The 20,102-nt window shown below is 48.4% G+C and overlaps 1 protein-coding gene across 1 annotated transcript in view; it reads left to right on the plus strand.

Annotated features, from left to right (window-relative positions):
- Positions 1–18,187, plus strand: part of Kif1c (kinesin family member 1C) — a 29,326-nt gene extending 11,139 nt beyond the window's left edge. Inside the window, exons 17-23 of the mRNA XM_027426890.2 lie at positions 6,413–6,492; positions 7,544–7,638; positions 12,641–12,724; positions 13,190–13,376; positions 13,497–13,569; positions 14,330–14,944; positions 16,867–18,187. Of these exons, the coding sequence (XP_027282691.1) occupies positions 6,413–6,492; positions 7,544–7,638; positions 12,641–12,724; positions 13,190–13,376; positions 13,497–13,569; positions 14,330–14,944; positions 16,867–17,544 (1,812 nt within the window). The 3' untranslated portion in view covers positions 17,545–18,187. The remainder of the gene's footprint in view (positions 1–6,412; positions 6,493–7,543; positions 7,639–12,640; positions 12,725–13,189; positions 13,377–13,496; positions 13,570–14,329; positions 14,945–16,866) is intronic.
- Positions 18,188–20,102: the final 1,915 nt, after the last annotated feature.

Here is a 20,102-nt window from a genome sequence, read left to right on the forward strand (position 1 = left end):
CAAATAAATAAATAAGGCTAGAGTTCTAATTCAGTGTATGCCTAGCAAGGCTCTGGGTTAAATCCTCAGTAGGAAAGAAGTGAGAGAGGTAGAGATTGGGAGGTGGGGGTGGAGACGACACACAGCACATACACTTATAACAAAAAACAAGCCAGCATAGCTGGCTGGTGTGTGTTGATGGAGGAGGATGTGGAAGCCATTTTGAGCAGAGCAGGAACTTCCAGTCCCACCAGGAAACCAGCCTGGCCTGTCTGGTACATGGTGCAAAACAGGCCCAGATGAGGCCCTGACTCAGAGGTACTGTCTGCAAAATGGGGCTTGAAAAATGGACAAGACTTGGGTAGAGAGTGGTAGGGATAACATGAGGCTAAACAGACAAAAAGCATGTCAGTCTACATGGGATTTGTTGGTGCCAGATAGGTGGTCTGGCTAGTCAGGAGAGGTCCTGCAAAGAGGCTTTATTGTGAGGTGAAGACCATCTAGAAAATTCCAAAAGCAGGACTCACTAAGCTTTAATTATACATTTGCATACACACATAACCTTACTGATTTTTGAGATTTATTTCTATTTTTTTATGTGTTACAGATGTTTTGCCTGCATGTGTGCCATGCATATGCAGTGCCCGAAGAGTTCAGAACAGGGTGTTGGGTCCCTGTGGGACAGGAGTTAAGGAAGGTTATGAATAGCCATGTGGGTACTGGGAACCTGAAGAGCAGTCAGTGCTCTTAACAGTTGAACCATCTCTCCAGCCCGATCTCATTACCTCATTCCTTTTTATTACATTATTTGTGTGGTGTGTGAGCAAGCATCTTTACTTGCTGAGCTACCTTGCTGATCCTGCTCTATCCCTTAAATTTAAAATTTTTTATTATTGTGTGTGGGCACGCACGCCATTGTGCTCACATGGAGGTCGGTAACAGCTCCATGTAGTTTCTTCTCTCCTTCCACCTTTACACGGACGGCGTTCTTGTTTCATGTCTGTTGCTGTAATAAAGCACCCTAACCAAAAGCAACATTGGCAAGGGAGGGGTTTATTCAGCCTACAGTTCCAGGCTATGGTCCATCATTTGGGGAAGTCACGTCACATCTGCAGAGAGGCAGCAAGTGAATCCCTAGCTGGTGATGCTGCTCACCTCCAGCTTTCTCTTGTCTTATAGTTCAGGATCTGCTGCCTCGAGAAGGCTGCTACCATGACCCAGAACTTGCTACTTCATTAACAGTCAAGAGACAGGAATCTGATCCAGATAACTCCTCATTCGGACTCTTCCTAGTTGACTCTGGGTGTACCAAGCTGAAAGTTAAAACTAACCAGCACACCTGGGTTTAGGGGCTCAAACTTAGGTTGCCAGACTTGGACAGCAAGCAGCTTTACCCACCAAGCCGCTCATTGCCCTAACTTCATCTTTGTCCCACGGTGGTTGCATGCCTTTCCATTTTAAAGGGTACTCGCTTTATTTGCTGAAGCCAGATTACTCGGTTGGATAAGGGCAGTTTATTAAGTTATCTTTCTACTGGTAGGCATTTAGTTTTTTTACCTCTGAATCTGTAAATGATGCTACAACCAGTAATCTTATAGATAGGTATTAAAAGCTGGGCATGGTGGTACGTGCCCATACTCTCAGCACTCAGAGGCCTAGGCAGGAGAATTGTCAGGAGTTTTGGGTCAGCTAGGGCTACATAGACCTTATCCCCTCCCTTGTCCCCCAAACAAGAGATTGTTATTTATAAGAATAGAGTCTTGGAAGTAGGTATTTAGAGTAAAATGGTGGTCCTTTATTTTTATTTTATTTTGAAGGCATAGTCTCTATGTTGCCTTGACTAGCCTGAATCTTAATGTAGACTAGGCTAGTTTTGGATACACAGAAATCCACCTGCCTTTGCCTCCTGAATACTGGGATTAAAAATGTGTGGCACTGGCCTGGCTGTTTTTTTTGTTTGTTTGTTTTTCAAGACAGGGTTTCTCTGTGGCTTTGGAGGCTGTCCTGGAACTAGCTCTTGTAGACCAGGCTGGTCTTGAACTCACAGAGATCCGCCTGCCTCTGCCTCCCAAGTGCTGGGATTACAGGCGTGCGCCACCACTGCCCGTCGGCCTGGCTGTTTTATTTATTCATTTTTTTTTATAGTGCTGGAGATTGAACCCATGACCTTAATGATATACCTGTGTGTGTGTGTGTGTGTGTGTGTGTGTGTGTGTACATGTGTACATGTACATGTATACACGCAAGTACCCAGGTGAAGGCCAGACATCTCTGTCTTTCTCAATTGCTTCTCCGTCTTATTTTTTTGAGACAAGACTTCTAGGTAAATGGGGAGCTCACTAATTATTTAGACTGGCTGGCCAGGCACCCTAAGGATCCACCTGCTACTGCCTCAACAAAGTGCTGGCATTACAGGCACATGCTGCTGCCCCTGGATTTACATGGTGGTTGGAGATCCAAGCTCAGTTCCTCCTGCTTGCATGTCAAGAAGGACACATGACAAAGCTGTGTCCTTTCTGCCCTGTTTCTTCTAATTTTATTTCCTATCTCAGACTCGATAAACAGTTCAGGCTAGCCTTTGTCTTTTTTTTTTTTTTTAATTCTTTAGTACCTTTATGTGGTTTTTTTTTTGTTGTTGTTGTTTTGTTTTGTTTTTCAAGACAGGGTTTTTCTGTGTAGCTTTGGAGCCTATCCTGGCACTCGCTGTGGAGACCAGGCTGGCCTTGAACTCACAGAGATCCACCTGCCTCTGCCTCCCAAGTGCGGGGATTAAAGGCGTGCGCCACCAACGCCCGGCTATGTGCTTATTTTTAGATACATTTCAGATATTTATTTTAGATACTTTTGAGACAGAGAGTCAGTTATACTATAGCTCAGGCTTGCCTGGGAGTCACCATGTAGTCCAGGCTGCTTCAGGATAATAGTCTTCTTTCCTTAGTTTCCCAAATTCTGGGATTACAGACATTAGCTACCACACCCAGCAGTTGTTTAAAGTTTTCTGTAGACACTGGCTAGGTGGCTTAGCAGGTAAACGCACTTGCCACCAAGCTGAGGACCTGAACTTGTGACCCACCAAGTAGAAAGAAGGAGAGAACCGACTCTGACCTTCACATGAGCACTAAGGTGCTAGTGCACCCTCACATAATTAATTAATTAACATGTATAGATAAGAATAAAATTTTGATCTATATCACTGAGGTGCCCTCTGAAGATTATTGCCAGGCCAATTTATACTCCCAAGAGCATCCTGTAAGAGGGCCCATCCCCTTCACTACTCTGTATTCCCACCCTTGTTTTTTTGTTTTTGTTTTTTTTTTTTTTTTTTTTTTTTTTTTGCTATGTTTCATGTAGCTTAGGCCAGACTTGAACTTGCTATAGCCCAGGTTGATCTTGAACTCACTGTGTAGTTAATGCTGATCCTTCGGCTTCTACCTCCCAAGTGTGACAGATATAGCCATATGCCACCATGCCTAGCTTCCCTCATGCTTTTCAAATGCCCTCTGTGGATCAGACTTTGTTGGTGTGGTTGGTGAACAGGAGTTTTGGGATAGTTTGTCCTGTCCTAAGGTGCAGGATAGGCATTTCTCAGATGGGAGAGCTGTGAGACTTACTGGCAGAACGGGTTTGGTAGGGCTGGTTATAACTTAGGAATGATTAGGTAGAGAGCTGGGTAAAGCTGCAGTTTGTCTTGGATAGAGTAAAGACTGATAGGGAAAGCCTCCTCTTTCTGGGACCCCTGTTACCAAGCCCAAGGACTTCCCAAATCAGTGATTTTCAAATCTGAGCTTCCTTCTCAAGGGCTAGTGTCTGGGGGAGGTGGGGGCGGTGCCTCCCTACCTTAGCTGGCACTGATTGGCTCCTTGCTTATCTGCTTGATATCCTAGGTTCTAGATAAGGTTTCTTTTGAACAAAGAGTTCCTGGGCTGAGCAGAAATTGAAAAGCACTGCCCCAAATCATGTCCTCTCTCCCTAGGGATAGATCACTTTCTGCTTCCAGGGCCCATCAGTGCCTGCCAGTCCCAGGACAGGTCTGATGCTGCAATGTAGGAAGGAGACACGAGTGTCCCTTGAGGCAGTTTGGCAAGGGCAGTTGTGAAATGCCAAGGGAGAAGCAGGCAGATATTGTGGATGCAGTCCTGGGCTCACACAAGCAGAGTGGATCCCAGAGAAGTCTTGGGCCTCTGCTCCCAGCTGTTTTCCTTCTGTGCCCTGTGCTTTTTGTCTTCCATGCTTCTGTCAGATTGCTTCCTTCTGGAACTTCTTCCTTCTACATGTCAGTGCCTTCCTTGTTCCCTAAGACCCACCCCATGCTGCCTTTCCCACAGTTCTCCAAAGCCGGGAGCTCCCCTAGTTGCCCTTTGTCTCTCTTTACTTGTGAATTGCTGCAGAACAGGGCAGCAGTCAACTCCCTGGGTACAAATCAATGAGCAGATAATCAAGACAGGAGTGTGAGAAAGTCAACAGTTTCTATGAGGCACTCACCCCCCCTCCCCCACACACATTTATTTATTTATTTTTTTGTCGAGACAGGGCCTCCCTATGTAGCCTTAGATGGCCTGGAACTTACTGTGTAGACCAGGATGGCCTCTAGCTCAGAGATCTGCTTGCCTCTTCCTCCTGAGTGCTGGGATTAAAGACATGCCCATGCCCAGGTCGTTTTTCCCATTTGTAGTGAGTGATGTTCCACACAAGTCTTGTCTCCTCGAGTTGGCTCTGACTTCCTAACAGGACAGTCAACCATGAGTGTGTGTGACTCATCCCTGTCCTACCCAGAACCTCCCTGAGGTGAGTTAGAAGCTTGTAGAATGAAGGCTTCCTTGACTGGAGGGCTTAGGAGAGCTTCAAGGAAGTGGCATTTGAGACAGACCCAGAAGGGCATGTAGTAAATGATTTTGGCAGGTGGGAGTGTAGGCGGAGATGGTGAATAGGCTGTGCTGGGGAATGGGAGCATGGCAGGGATAACTTCCTCAGCAGTCGGGTGCAGAAGGCTTCTTTCTGGAGTGTTCAGCAGTACACTGGGCAGGAGCACAGACTTGGGGAAAAGACCCTCAAAAGAGGCTTGGACGTGTGGGATGACTCTGATATGGAGGAGGCCCAGGGAAGCCAGAATGTAAAGCAGAGCTCAAGTCTGATGGGACTGTCAACTAAGAGGTCTTGGGGATGGGGTCTGGAAAACCCTAAAGTCATGTAGGCCTGAAGAGGGCTGGCTCAGGGCTGTGGACCCAGCAACCATATGGAAGGGGTCTTTTACTGGAGTGGCATAGAAGAGCATAGAGGGAGCAAGTTCCGTGTGTACCCAGAGGTGGGTACTGGGGAGGGCAGGGGTGGTGTAAGAGAGACATGAGCAGGTGCTGTGGATGCAGGCAGTGGATTCCATCTCCAGCACAAAGCAGCATAAAGATCAGCCAAGTGTTTTGGGTCGATTTTATACTGAGATAGCCAGAGGCCAAGAAACAGTTGGGTGGTTTTGTTCTGGGAAGCTGTGGGCAGGGACAGGTGTAGGAGTAAGTGATCCTGGCCTTAGGTGGGTAGGCCCAAGGAAGGGAAGTGGCTAGGGTAGATGAAGAGTCTGCTGCTGCAAGAAACACGTTTTCTTTGTTTGTTTATAGACAGGGCCATGCCATGTACCCCATCCTGTCCTGGAACTTGTAACCCTTTTGCCTCTGCCTCCAGAGTGCTGGGATTAAAGGCGAGTGCCACCACTGCCTGGCCCATTGCTCAACTCTTGATTTTAAAATGGAAAATGATACTTTTTTAAAAATTTATTTATTCCTATTTTACATGCATTTGTTTTTTTTTTTTTTTGCCTGCATGTGTGTCTTTGAGGATTTCAGATATTGGGGTTACAGACAGCTGTGAGCAGCCATGTGGGTGCTGGGAATTGAACCCTGGTCCTCTGGTAGAGCAGTCAGTGCTCTTAGCTACTGAGCCATCTCTCCAGCCACTTGGTTTTTAAATTATTAAAAGTAATTTTAAAAGGTGGAGTGTACCAGTCTTCTGACCTAGTCCCTTCTCTTACTCTCTGGAAATTGCAAGGTAGATTTTGTGGCAAGAAGTGATGGGACTTGGAGAATAGGAAGGACACAAGAAAATAGTGGTGTAGGGGGAATCCAAGGCTTCTAGTCAGGGAGCCTGTCTCTTTGTAGGTGGCTTCAGGATGGGTTACCAACTGGAGGGTGGGGTATGTGGTGAGGATGGCATTTTTTAGCCTGGTTGTGAGGAGAAGAGGCTTGTGTGAGAGTTGGGAACCAGAGATGCTCCTAGGGCAGGATGGAGGACGGAGAGCTCCCATACAATGAGAGCAGGATGATCAGTGAGCAGTATCAAAACAGGAGAGGTGTCCTCTCCTCCTCCACCCCCTTTTTCTCTGTGGCCACTCTTGCTGGATATTGTGAGCCTTCTGCCCTGACTGCCTCTCCCCCTTTACCCACAGACTCCCCACCTGGTAAATCTGAATGAGGACCCCTTGATGTCTGAGTGTCTCCTCTACCACATCAAAGATGGTGTCACAAGGTAAATACACTTAGAAATCTTCAGGGTGTGACTGCAGAAGGACTGTCACATTGATCATTGTGACTCTGTTTGTCTGGTGGCCCCTGGAGATACTCCGGGTCTTTGGACAGCTGCCTCCCTGATTGCTCTTTCAGCTTTCTTTTCTTTTAAGATTTTATTTTTATTTATGCGTGTGTGTCTGTGTCAGTGAGTACCACATGTGGGCAGGTGTGCCCACAGAGACCAAAAGAGCGTGTTGGCTCCCCTGGAGCTGGTGTTATGGGTGGTTGTGAGCTACCTGACATGGGTACTGGGAACCAAACTTAGGTCCTCTGTAAGATCAGTACTTCATTCCCACCCCCTTTCTGAGACAGGGTCTTGCTTTGTGGCCCAGGATAACTTAAATTCGAAATCCTTATGTGTCAACCTCCCAGATACTGAGATCATAGGTGTGCATGCCTAACTCCTTTCCCACCTAAACTGTTGAGGCCCCTCGATCAGCAACTAGTCTTCATTTGGTGAAGGGTTTCTTGGCACCATGGTGGGGATGGCCCCTGGGGGAGTGTTTACTGGGGCAGAAGAACTTACAGGAAATGGACTGCTGCTTCCTTAGCTCCTAACACCATTGCTGAGACACTGGGGGCAGGGAAAAGGAAACCTTGCCTGGCCCCATGCTGTTGAGGGCCGGTGCCCACATTGTAGACTCCAGGGTTGGGCCAGGTGGTTTGAATAGCTGTTGCTAACCAAACCCCAGGGCTCAAAACCTCCTATAGTTAAAGGTGTAAGGATGCCCATCCACATCAGGCTGGCATTTCCCCTTTGTTGCATAATGTGCAGATGTACGACATGGTCTTAAAGATCAGGGATGCCTGGGCTCAAATCCCAGCTTCACTATTGCTTAGCTGTGTGATGTTGGCAAGTTCCCCTCCCTGAACCCCAGCTTCCTTGTCTATGAAATGAGAATGACACTTGACTCATGGAGATGGATGAGCTGGCGGTGCTCAGGAGGCACTTGGCAAACACTTGGCAAATACTGAACATGCTTAGAAAATGTTGGTCATTGCTCCCCCAGGGTTGGCCAGGTGGATGTGGACATCAAGTTGACTGGACAATTCATCCGGGAGCAACACTGTCTCTTCCGCAGCATCCCGCAGCCTGATGGAGAAGGTAATGGCTGGGAGGTGAGAGTAGAGTGGCTAGCATAGAGAGGGGCGTCTTGTGTTCCACACACAGAGTCCTGAGTCTGGTCCTGGGAAGTGAGCCATAAAAGGAGGGGTGCAGCCTCTCCCTCTGAAGCTTTGAGCTCTTGGGTAAGCAGTGTGCGGGTGGAGGGCTGGCTCTGTGCTTGGCTGGAGAGCAACTGGAGTCTTGAGACACAAGTCACACATTGCTGAACACCAGAGAGGGAGCTGGGTAGTGAGGAAATAGACATATTGCCTTCCTTCTTTTTTTCCCCCTTTTACCTTAGAGAGCACTGTGGTTATTGTGTTTGAAACCTATACTTGTTTCAGTGGGAAGTCTAAACTTGCCTCTGGTAAATGGGTTGATGCAGATATGTTGACAAAGGTTTCTCAGAACTAAAGGACCTAGGTGTCTCTGTGGTTCCAAAGCTTTCAGGACCTTTAGCCCTTACTATAACTGTAAAGCTTTTAAGAATCCCAAGCTCTAGTCAGGCGTGGTGTCGCATGTCTTTATCCCAGCATTTAGGGAAACAGAGGCAGGAGAATCTCAGTGAGTTCGAGGCCGGTCGCATCTACTTAGCAAGTCCCAGGACAGTCAGGGCTACAAAGGGAGACCTGTCTATAAAAAAAAGAAAGCAACAACCAAATAAAAAAGAATCCCAGGTTCTGAGGGCGACTGTTTGGCATAGTGACAAAACATTGTACAGTTTAGAGTGTTTGTTTTATGCTGTTGGAGACTGAACCCGGGGCTTCAGCTGTATGCCCACTGGGCAAGCCCGGAGCCCTGTTCACTGCCAGTGAGTCCTTAGCTCCAGTGCATTTTCCGTTTGCTTTGGGTTCTGTGTAGGCCAGATTGACCTCAAACTCTTAAGTCTGTTCCCCCAGCCTCCTAAAGGCTGGGATTATAGGCTCCATAGCTGGCTTTCAGCACTTTTTATGTGTAAGTGGTGTGTGTGTTTGTGTGGATATGTGTGTGGGAGTGTGCATATGGGTGTGTGGTGTGTTCATATCGAGGCCAGAGATTGACATTAGCTGTCCTCCTTAGTCATTTTTTCCACTTTTTTTTTTTTTTTTTTTTGAGACAGGGTCTCTCAGTGAACCTAAAAGCTCACTGGGTGGCCAGTGGCTCCAAAGAGCCACCTTTTGCCCTTCCTCCAGCCCTCTGGTGCTCTGGTGAGGTCACCACAGCCACTTCTTCTTCTTCTTCTTCTTCTTCTTCTTCTTCTTCTTCTTCTTCTTCTTCTTCTTCTTCTTCTTCTTCTTCTTCTTCTTTGTTTTTCGAGACAGGGTTTCTCTGTAGCTTTGGAGGCTGTCCTGGAACTAGCTCTTGTAGACCAGGCTAGTCTGGAACTCACAGAGATCCGCCTGCCTCTGCCTCAAGAGTGCTGGGATTAAAGGCATGTGCCACCACCACCTGGCAATAGCCAGTTCTTATATAGGTGCCAGGGATACAAAACTCAGGTCCATGCTTGTGCAGGAGGAACTAAGAATAAGACAGCCATGTGCACTTGCCTGTAGTCACAGCCACATGAGGAGAGACAGGAGGCTCACTGGAGCCCAGGAGTTTGGCAGTGTGTGTAGTGGAGACTGTGGTAGAAAAGAAGAAGAAAAACCAACTATCATGTGGCATACATTTTAGGTTTAAGACATTTGATTTCAGTTCAGGGTCAGCAGATGACACAGTTATTCTGGTCTAGTTCAGGTCCCCAGTGGTGAACAATTGCTTCCTGCATTCAGGGCTGAAAGCTGTTGAATCAGTTCTGATCAGTGAGTTATTGCCAAGTTCCTGTTCTGTGGTTATCTTGGGCCATAGGCTTGGGAAGGGAGATATTAAAGTTTGTGAGGCCTTATGGGGCAAGCCCATATTTCAGGAGTGCATAATGTATTGGAGGAGGTGACAGACATAACATGTACAAGACTGTTACATAAATCACAGGGAAAAACAGCCAGTGTTTCTGTGACCCAGAGGTAGGCCGTGAAGGTTAAGTTCATCTCAACTGTTGTTCTTACAACAGACGTAGACTTGACCAGAGACAGATAGAGAAGATGCAGGCATCAGAGCATGTTGTAGTAGTTATTTACTATTTTTCTCTTTGAATCGTCTCACTCAGCTCACATGTGAAACATCACAGGCACTAGGGTTAGATAATTTGCCCTAAAAAACAGCAAAATTGGATCCCAGCGCAGATTTATGGTTTTCTGCTCTCCATATCCCCACCTCCCATGCTGGGATCATGGGCATGTGTCACCACCCTCAGCTGTCCCCCTGTCTCAAGAAAGAGCAGCAAAGAGTCTGCCCTGACTGGTCTGCAGCAGTCACCACACCTGGGTCCCATTTTCTTTTTAGAGAAATCTTTAGATTATCTGCTTTTAAAAATCGTTAGGGGACTGGAGAGATGGCTCAGTGGTTAAGAGCACTGGCTGCTCTTCCAGAGGACCTGGGATCAATTCCCAGCAACCACATGGCAGCTCACAACTGTCTGTAATTCCAGTTCCAGGGGACCTGACACCCATGGCAAAACACCAATGCACATAAAATAAAAATAAATAAATTTAAAAAAATTGTTAGAATTGTCAGGCGGTAGTGGTGCACACCTTTACTCCCAGCATTCAGGAGGCAGAGGCTGGTCTTGAACTCTATCTGTGAGTTCAAGACCAGCCTGGTCTACAGAGTGAGTTCTGGGACAGCCAGGGCTACATAGAGAAACTGTCTTGAGCCACCCGCCCTCCAAAAGAGAATTGTTGGAATTATCTTGTTTAAATATTGTAATGTAGATGTAATGTGTTTACATTTATGTGCTCCCTTGTGTGTGGAGATCAGAGGGCAACTTTGAGGAGTCAGTTCTCTCCTTTTACAATGTGAACTGGGAGGACTGAACTTGGGTTGTCAAGCATGGCAGCAAACGCCTGTACCTGGTGAGTCATCTCACTGGCCTTAAATTATCCTATTTACCATCTGCCTTAACAGCTAGGTTAAGGTTTGTGAGAGCAGGTGTTAGGGGTTTTTATCTTTTTTACCTGACATATAGTAGGAACATAATGTTTGGTAAATTAATGAATATGTTTTGGGGCATAGTGGGAAATAAGTGTCGTGTCCCCCCCCCCCCCCCCCCCCCCCCCCCCGTGCCTGCTGTTCCCAGACACGCAGTGATGCCCTTAGGTATGTCTCCCTCTGGCCATTGACATCTAAGTGACCCATCATGCATCACCTGGGAATTTCCACACTCACTGGAGCCTTGCCAGTCCTCTGTCCTTAAACTGGGCTTTGTGCTACCCCAGTCCTCCCTCTGCATCAGTGGTAGACCAATAGTCTGTTTCTCTGTCTGATGCTATAATTGGTCCTAGTTTTCATGTTTCTCAATTACTTTTAGTGTAAATAATAAAAAGGCAATTTAGGCTGAGAGCCAGGCTTGATGGTACACGCCTTTAATCCCAGAACTTGGGAGGCAGAGGCAGGTGGATCTCTGTGAGTTTGAGGTCAGCCTGGTCTACATAGTGAGTTCCAGGACAGCCAGAACTACATTGTGAGACCCTGTCTAAAAAAGTAAAAAAGTTGGGCTGAGGATATAGGTTAGTTGTAGAGCCCTAAATTCAATCTCTCTCTCTCTCTCTCTCTCTCTCTCTCTCTCTCTCTCTCTCTCTCTGACACACACACACAAAGTCAATAAATAGTAAAAAGTCTATGGGCTGGCGCACGCCTTTAATCTCAGCACTCTTGAGGCAGAGGCAGGCGGATCTCTGTGAGTTCCAGACCAGCCTGGTTTACAAGAGCTAGTTCCAGGACAGCCTCCAAAGCCACAGAGAAACCCTGTCTAGAAAAAAATCCCCCCCCCAAAAAAACAAAACAAAACAAAACAAAAAGTCTAAGCATGGTGACACACAGCTTTAATCCTAGCATGTCCCCACATGCTAGAGGCAGGTGGATCTCTGAGTTCCAGGCCAGCCTGGTCTACAAAGCAAGTCTGGGACAGCCAGGGCTATTACACAGAGAAACCCTGCCTCAAAAAGCCAAATAAATGAATAAAAAGTCTTGTTTGCATATTATGATTATTATATTTTCAACTACTCTGTGAATAAAGTCTTCATTATCCCAATCTATAGAAGATCCTCAATGTTAGATAATTTGCTGAATGTCTCTGGCTCAGCAGTCATTAGACACCAGGTCTTTGGAACTTGTGGGTCTTCCAGTGAAAATAGAATACCACTTTTTTGTTTGTTGAGACAGTTTCTCTGTATAGCCCTGGCTCCTAGAACTCTCTCTGTAGACCAGGCTGGCCTCAAACTCAGAGATCCACCTGTCTCTGCCTCCTGAATACTGGGATTAAAGGTGTGCACCACCCTTGCGTGGCTTGTTTTTGTATTTTTGAGGCAGGGTCTTACTATGTAGCCCAGGCTGAGTTCAGACTCATTATGTAGTTCAGGCTAGCTCTCAAACTTTGAGCAGTCCTTCAGCATCAGCCTCCTAAGTAATGGAGATTCAGATGTGTGGCACTATGTCTGGCTAGAGTTGGATTGACTTAGTTTTATCCTATATTGGTTGTGACTTGAGAAGGTTAATCAGATGGCAGCCATTTGTAAGATGCATCAGGTAGAGGGCCTCCTGGAGGCATCCAACCTCCCTAGGGGTAATGTTAACGAGGGGAGTAGGAATGGACACATGGGAGGCAGTGATGGGGCCTCTGTCCTGTCGATTGCTGTTAAAGAAGTCTTCTGAGAATGACAGTTTCTAAGCTGTGGTTAGGGGGCATGGCGGTGGGTCAGTAGGAACCACTGCGGAGGCTTCTGGGAGTCATAGTAGGGTCTCTAACCCTCCTTCTGCTCTTCTTTTCCTGTGCTGCCTGCCACCAGAGGGGCTGTGGCACCCCTGCAGGTACTGGGGGTGGAACTGGTGGTGCATGCGTGCTTTGGGGGTGAGACACGGTGGGAATCTGACCATAGTCCAGCTTTCTGAGAGTCTAATCTTTCCCCCTCCTTTCCCCTCCACTCAGTGATGGTCACATTGGAGCCTTGTGAAGGAGCTGAGACATATGTCAATGGGAAGCTCGTGACGGAGCCGCTGGTGCTGAAGTCAGGTAGAAGACGTGTTGCAGAGGCTGGGGACATAGCTCAGAGGTAGAGCGCTTGCCTAGCATGAGCAAGGCCCTGGGTTTAATTCCCAGTACCATACGTACACAAAGATGTGTTGTAGAGTACAGGTTGGGGACATGACCTTCCTAGAGAGTGCTAGGGCAGGGCTTTCTGGGGACCTACGAACTTGGGATAGTTGGGAAGAGCATGGACATAGGAAGGAGCTGCAGGACAAACCAAGGGGGATGTATTGGTTCTCTTGCTTCCCTGGGGACATGGGAAGCCTTCTCCCCAGCAGCTTACCTTAGTAAGCAGGTATTTCCAGGGGTCAGCAAAGGTGTGTTGACTCTGATTGCTCCCACCTTTGGGGGTAGTAGGAGATAGGGTGTCAGGTCCCCTGGAATCAAGGACCTGGGGATGGTTTGCTGCTGTGGGTGAGCAAGTCTACTCACCCCTCTTCCCATCTCCAGGAAACAGGATTGTAATGGGCAAGAACCATGTTTTCCGCTTCAATCACCCGGAGCAAGCACGGCTTGAACGAGAACGAGGGGTGCCCCCACCCCCAGGACCTCCCTCTGAGCCTGTGGACTGGAATTTTGCTCAGAAAGAGCTGCTGGAACAGCAAGGCATAGATATCAAGCTGGAAATGGAGAAGAGGTACAGGGGTCCCCACAGGTCTCTCTAAGACATGCGACCCCAGCATCCTGCTGTAGCCGATACCCTCCAAGGCAGCTCCAGAGACCCTCACACCTTCTTCTTCCCTCTGTCTGACCCCAGGCTACAGGACCTGGAGAATCAATACCGGAAAGAAAAGGAAGAGGCTGACCTTCTGCTGGAGCAGCAGCGGCTGGTGAGGGGCAAGTTGGGGCACAGCAGGGTGGGCGGAGCCTGGGAGAGAGGGGTAGTGGGTAGATGAACAGTGAGACTGGCATCATCTCAGCCTCCTAGCTTTACGGTTGGTATCATTTAGGTGGCATCTAGGAGGAAAAGTTAGGAGAGAAATGTGAACTAGAAAAAAACATAGCGATGTACAGGGGACTAACATTCCAGTTGACAAAGCTCCTTAGACTCCAGTGACCCTGGGCCCCTTTAGATCACTTCCAAGTGCCATTATTTATGTAAACTTGTTCCTTCAATGGAGTTTAAAGTCTTTAACCTAGGAGTAATACTTAGTTATTTGCTGCATAATGACAATACTGTCGATGACATATCATATGCACAGGGTGGTCCCATGAGATCATATCAGCAAATAATGTGTAGCTGCCTTGATTTGTGTTGGTTCAGTCTGTGATGCTCACACAATGATAAGATCACTTTAGGACACGTTTATCAGAACACTCTCTGTATTTAAGTGGCACATGACCATATATGCACAAAACCCAGGACTCTATTAACTGCTGCTATTACCCCCACTTGCCAACTGCTATTGTAAGTGGTTAATCCATCAGACGTAGCTTTGCGGTCCAGACTGGTCCCTGCAAGGTACACTAAGAGGTAGAAAGGGTCTTTAGTCCAGATACACTAATGGGGTGCCTCCCATGTCTTTGGTACAAGGATGGTCTCTGAGGTGTCCTTAGTCCTCTTCCTCTCTCCTCTCTGGCCCACCCCAGTATGCAGACTCTGACAGTGGGGAAGACTCTGACAAGCGCTCTTGTGAAGAGAGCTGGAGGCTGATTTCCTCCTTGCGGGAGCAACTGCCTCCTACCACAGTCCAGACCATTGTGAAGCGCTGTGGCCTGCCCAGTAGTGGCAAGCGCAGGGCCCCTCGTAGAGTTTATCAGATCCCTCAGCGGCGGAGGCTGCAGGGCAAAGACCCCCGATGGGCCACCATGGCTGACCTGAAGATGCAAGCAGTCAAGGAGATATGCTACGAGGTGGCCCTGGCCGACTTCCGTCATGGACGGGCAGAAATTGAGGCCCTGGCTGCCCTCAAGATGAGGGAGCTGTGTCGCACCTATGGCAAGCCTGAGGGCCCTGGTGATGCCTGGAGAGCTGTGGCCAGGGATGTCTGGGATACTGTGGGTGAAGAGGAAGGAGGTGGAGGTGGTGGAGGTGGCGGTGAGGAAGGAGCCCGGGGAGCAGAGGTAGAAGACCTCCGGGCTCACATTGACAAGCTGACAGGGATTCTGCAGGAAGTGAAGCTGCAGAACAGCAGCAAGGACCGAGAGCTGCAGGCCCTCCGGGACCGGATGCTCCGCATGGAGAGGGTCATCCCACTGACCCAGGTAGGAACGCCTGCTGGCCACTTCTTCCTTCCCCTCCTCAGCCTTGCTTGCCTTTCAGGCTCCTGCAGCTTCCATCTCACTTCCCAACTTCCTTCTCTGTCTTTTGAAAAGGCTTCCTGAAGTTCAGTAGGGTTTATTTTTTGATAGTTTGTGAATCACGTTTCACAATCTCCAGAATGATACTAAAAATAGTTTGTATATGGGCTGGAGAGAAGACTCAGCCATTAAGCTGCTCCTAATTCGGAGGACCAGAGTTCCGGTCCCAGCACCCACATGGCAGCTCATAGTTGTTTGGAACCCCGGTGCCCTCCAAGTGTAGGTGCTATACACTTGGAGCATAAACATACACACAGGCAAATAAATAAATGAAGTAGATTCTACAGGCTTCCATTGGTAAATGCTTGTCTCCTAAACATGAGGAGCTGAGTTTGATCCCCAGAACCCACATAAACAAATTGGGAATATAGCCCAGCAGTGATGGCACACTCCCTTAACCCCGACACTTGAGAGGCAGAGGCAGGCGGATCTCTGTGAGTTCGAGGCCAGCCTGGTCTATAGAGTGAGTTCCAGGACAGCCTCCAAAGCTACACAGAGAAACCCTGTGGAAGAAGGAGGAGGAGGAGGAGGAGGAAGTAGTAGTTGGGTATAGTGCTGCACACTTACCTTACAATCCTGGTGCTGTAGGCAAGGAGTGGACATGGATCCCTGGTGCTTGTTGGCTGTCTGCCTAGTCTACTTCCAGAGTCCTGGGACAGTAAGGGACCCTTCTCTAAAAACATGGTAGATCCATGAGGAGGACACAGAGGTTGTCTTCTGGTCTACACACACTTGCACACATATGCATATTCCTGCACAAATGCATACACCGTACAGATTCTCGATTATGTATGCTTGGCATGTGCCTATAATCCTAGCACTTGGGAGATAGACATAGGAGGATCAGTAGTTCAAGACCAGCTTGAGCTACCACTCAAAAATCAAACAAAAGGACTGATTGTGACATTCACCAACCCAGCATACCTAATCTGTATTTTGGTGATCTGTAGCTAATAAGCTCCCAAGGTGTTTCTGAATTACAGTGGCCTTTGGGAACCACTAATGGAGGGTACACAGTGGTTATTGGAAGCCTGTTCTTGTGTGTACATATAACTGGCCTCCCCTCTGATCGCTCTGCTAGAGACTGAGGGTGATACTGTCATCTCTCCCTCCTTTGCATGTATTCATTCAACATACACACATTGGAGTGTCTGCCATATGCCTGGTAATGTGGTAGCCACTGAGGTTATATTACAAGCATTTTCTGCTCTGTTCCAGCCACCTTCTTAGGGACACCACAGATGGTTGTAGTTAGGGCTTGAGGTTGCCAAAGACTTCCTCTTCAGTGTGGCTTCTGGCTGTGCCCCCTCACCTACTCCACTCCAGTCCCTCCAACTTGTTGGGCATGCCCATATCTCCAGACCTTTGTACTGCTGGTCGGTTGGCCTGGCTGGTTTCCCTCAGCAGCCACACAGCTTGCTTCTTACTCCTATAGGCCTTGACTCAAGTACTGACTTCTCAGTGAATTCATGGTGGCCCCCCCTTAGCAGGCTTCCTGTCCTTCCCTATTCTGTTCTCCATCTGAAGAGAAGCTCAGCACTTGGTAGCAAGTGCTTTTATTACTGGCGCTTTTACAGAGGTGGGACTGCTGAAGAGAAGGTCACTAACAGAGACCACACAGCTAAGAGGTGGCAGACAGGATTGAGCTCATACTATTTAGTGGGTAGGCCCACACTCCTGCCATTGTCCTAGCTTCATTGTCTCCAAACCATACTCTAGGTCCCATCTGGTCAGTCACTCTAGGTTCTTCTAATGTCCTTCTTGAATCCACATGCCCTGGGGACTCCGCTCTCTTCACATCTCTTTTCTCTTACTCCCTCTCCCAGGATCTTGAAGATGACAATGAAGAATCAAGTATGGTCACCTGGGGCCCACCAGAAGGCTCAGAGGCAGTAGAGGAGGCAGTGCCCAATGACCACTCACCAGCTGCCCGGCCCGCTTCACCACCCCTGTCCAGCTGGGAACGGGTGTCCAGGCTGATGGAGGAGGATCCTGCCTTCCGTCGTGGCCGCCTGCGCTGGCTCAAGCAGGAGCAGCTGCGGCTGCAGGGACTGCAAGGCTCTGGGGGCCGGGGTGGGGGACTGCGCAGGCCTCCAGCCCGCTTTGTGCCCCCCCACGACTGCAAGCTGCGCTTCCCCTTCAAGAGCAACCCTCAGCATAGGGAGTCCTGGCCAGGAGTAGGGAGTGGAGAGGTCCCCGCTCCCCAGCCCCCTGAGGAGGTTACTGCACCCCCAGCGCCCCCTGCCCGCAGGCCTCCAAGTCCCCGAAGGCCCCACCGCCCTCGCAGGAATTCCCTGGATGGAGGGAGCCGATCTCGGGGAGGGGGTTCTACACAGCCAGAACCCCAGCACTTCCAGCCCAAAAAGCACAACTATTACCCCCAGCAGCCCCAACCTTACCCAGCCCAGCGGCCAGGGCCCCGCTACCCACCATACACTACCCCTCCACGAATGAGACGGCAGCGCTCAGCCCCTGACCTCAAAGAGAGTGGCGCAGCTGTGTGAGTCCCTTGTGCTGGGCAGACAGGGCCTAGTGGGGCCCTCGCTGGGAGAAAGGTGCCCATGATGCTGCTTCCCCAAGAAGCCCTGGAGCAGGGAGGCTGGAAAGCAGAGAGCGAGAGAGAGAAAGAGATGGTCCGAGTAGGTGATAGAAGATGCAGAGTGACCGAGCTGGAAGGCTGAGGGAAGGAAGAGGGTGCCGAGTTGGCCAGGAGCAAACCAAAGTAAAGAAGAGCCATAGGAAGTCACCTTGGGGCCACCCGTTGCAAAAAGGGTGGAGGTCCCCACAAACGCTGCTATGGGTGGGTGGGTGGGCTTGGGTCTGCATAGCCAGTGTTTGACTTTCTTTTTGAGTGGGTGCAAAGGGGGGAGAACCAAGAGTGAGGTGGGTTCTACTCCCAGGCTCTTGTCTGTCTGTCCGTCTGTCTGTCTGTGGTGGGTTTCTGTTTCCAGGGAGGTGTGGTGGGATCCTAAGTCATTCCCTTCCCCTTCCAGGCCTCCTGCTATATTTAGGGGACCTGTCTGGTTTGGCTGGAGTCCCACGAGAATATGGGACCTCTTAATAAGGGATAGCAAACAGGAAGCTTGTGACTGGTTGGGTGTTAGTAGAGGTACAGGTTGTATGAGTAAAATAATGCATTTTACCAAGTGTGTCGTCTCATCATTTCTGTGTGTGTGTGTGTGTGTGTGTGTGTGTGTGTGTGTGTGTGTGTTCATGCTGTCAGCACTCTGAGCATGAGAAAGATGTCTTTTCTTAAATTTAAAACCTGCTCCCTGTCTTCAGGGTACATAGCTTGTTATTTAATTGTTGTTTACCCTGGGCCTCTGCCAAGGTCGTATACTTTAAGTGTCCTTGACAAGGGAAGGACAGATGTGAGGGGAGATGGGGTTCTCTCAGCTTGTTCGGGCCTAGGTAGAGGATTTGGTGTTCTACCTCATTGACTCACCGCTGGTTTGAAAGGTCTCCTAAGTGTCCCTTTTCTCTGGGTGGTGAATGTTGATAAGGCTTCCTGTACCTACTGTGTATTTGCATTTTGCTTGTGTTACCTGCCCTTCACCAGGCCACATTCAGTCTCCTGGATAGCTTTGTAAGACTCACTTCTAGGCCAGGCATTGTTTGTGGTGTACACTTTTACCCATGCAGAAGTAGGCAGATCTCTGAGTTTGAGGCCAGCCTGGTCTACAGAGTGAGTTCTAGGACAGCCAGGGCTACACAGAGAAACCCTGTCTCGAAACAACAAAAATCACTTTCTAGCTAGATGGGTGTTGTGTTGCAGCATTGATATGCTGAAGAAAATAACTGCCACAGCATAGACTACACAAGACCCTGTTTTAAATTATCACCCACCCCTTAAAAAACACCAACCCAGAGCTGTTAAAATAATTTAAATTATGCGTGTGTGAGTGTGGGTTTGTGTGTGAGTGCAGTGCCTGTGGTGGACAGAACAGTGCCTCAGATCAGTGGAACTAGACTTGGAGGCAGTTGAGAGCCATCTGGTATTCTACAGGCCATTGAACACAGGGTTTCTCTGTGTAGCTTTGTAGACCAGGCTGGCTTTGAACTTACAGATGTCTGCCTACCTCTGCCTCCCAAGTGCTGGGATTAAAGGTGTGTGACACCACCGCCCGGCGGAGAAACCCTGTCTTGAAAAAAACAAAAAAAAAAAAAAAAGAGTACTATGCACCCCCTTAACCACATGAGCTATCTGTCTAATGCTGATTTAAAATAATAGTAACAATAATAAAAATTCAGAAAATAAACTGACTGCTTTAGACGCTCTGGTTTGAGCAGCAAACAGCAATTCGGTATGACAAGCTTGCAGGTTAAACTATGTTAAGCACAGCCCCAAATTTGCTAAATCCTAGAGTCCCTGTGTTTTTATTGTTACTTGAATTTGAGCTGATGCCCTGCAGCTTCCTGAGATCAGATCTGTCCAAGCAGCTGGATTGTTCCTCCATACTGACCCAGGGTTCTGAGCAGGGGTAGGATGAAGTTTGCAGTTGCTTTCTGTACCCTACTGCCGGCTACCTTTACTCTGACACTTCTGACTGCTCACTTTCCAGAAACCTGTTGACTGTGATTTAGGACCTAGGGTGTAATGGATAGTTTGGTTGCTGTGTTTACTTGAGTGGTTTGTGATGTGGTTGGAGAGAGTAAATGTGAGCAAGAAAATAATAGCCTACAAAGGCCCCTGCAGCCATCAAGCTGTGTGGTGCAATGTAGGAATTGGCCAAGATGAGAAGGGATGCCAGTGGCAGCTACAACTGGATGGCTTTTCTCTAAGGACTGCATTAAGTAAATAGGTATTGCCTGTTTGTTTGTTTGTTTGTTTGTTTGAATCGACTTCGGTTTTCCACATCTGTCTTTAATAATGTGAATGGACAAGATTTTATTCAGATAAGTGCCATGAATCATGTACTTGTGCCAACCCTGTGTGTGCATCCTGTTAAGTCCTTAATCCTGTTCCCATTTTCATGTTGGGGGGATGACTTTGATTGGGATGAGCTATCCAAATGCATAGTTCTTCAGTGGTGAGGTTAGTGGTCTAACCTAGGCCAACCTG

Source organism: Cricetulus griseus, chromosome 7 (genome assembly GCF_003668045.3).
Source record: "Cricetulus griseus strain 17A/GY chromosome 7, alternate assembly CriGri-PICRH-1.0, whole genome shotgun sequence".
NCBI lineage: Eukaryota > Metazoa > Chordata > Mammalia > Rodentia > Cricetidae > Cricetulus > Cricetulus griseus.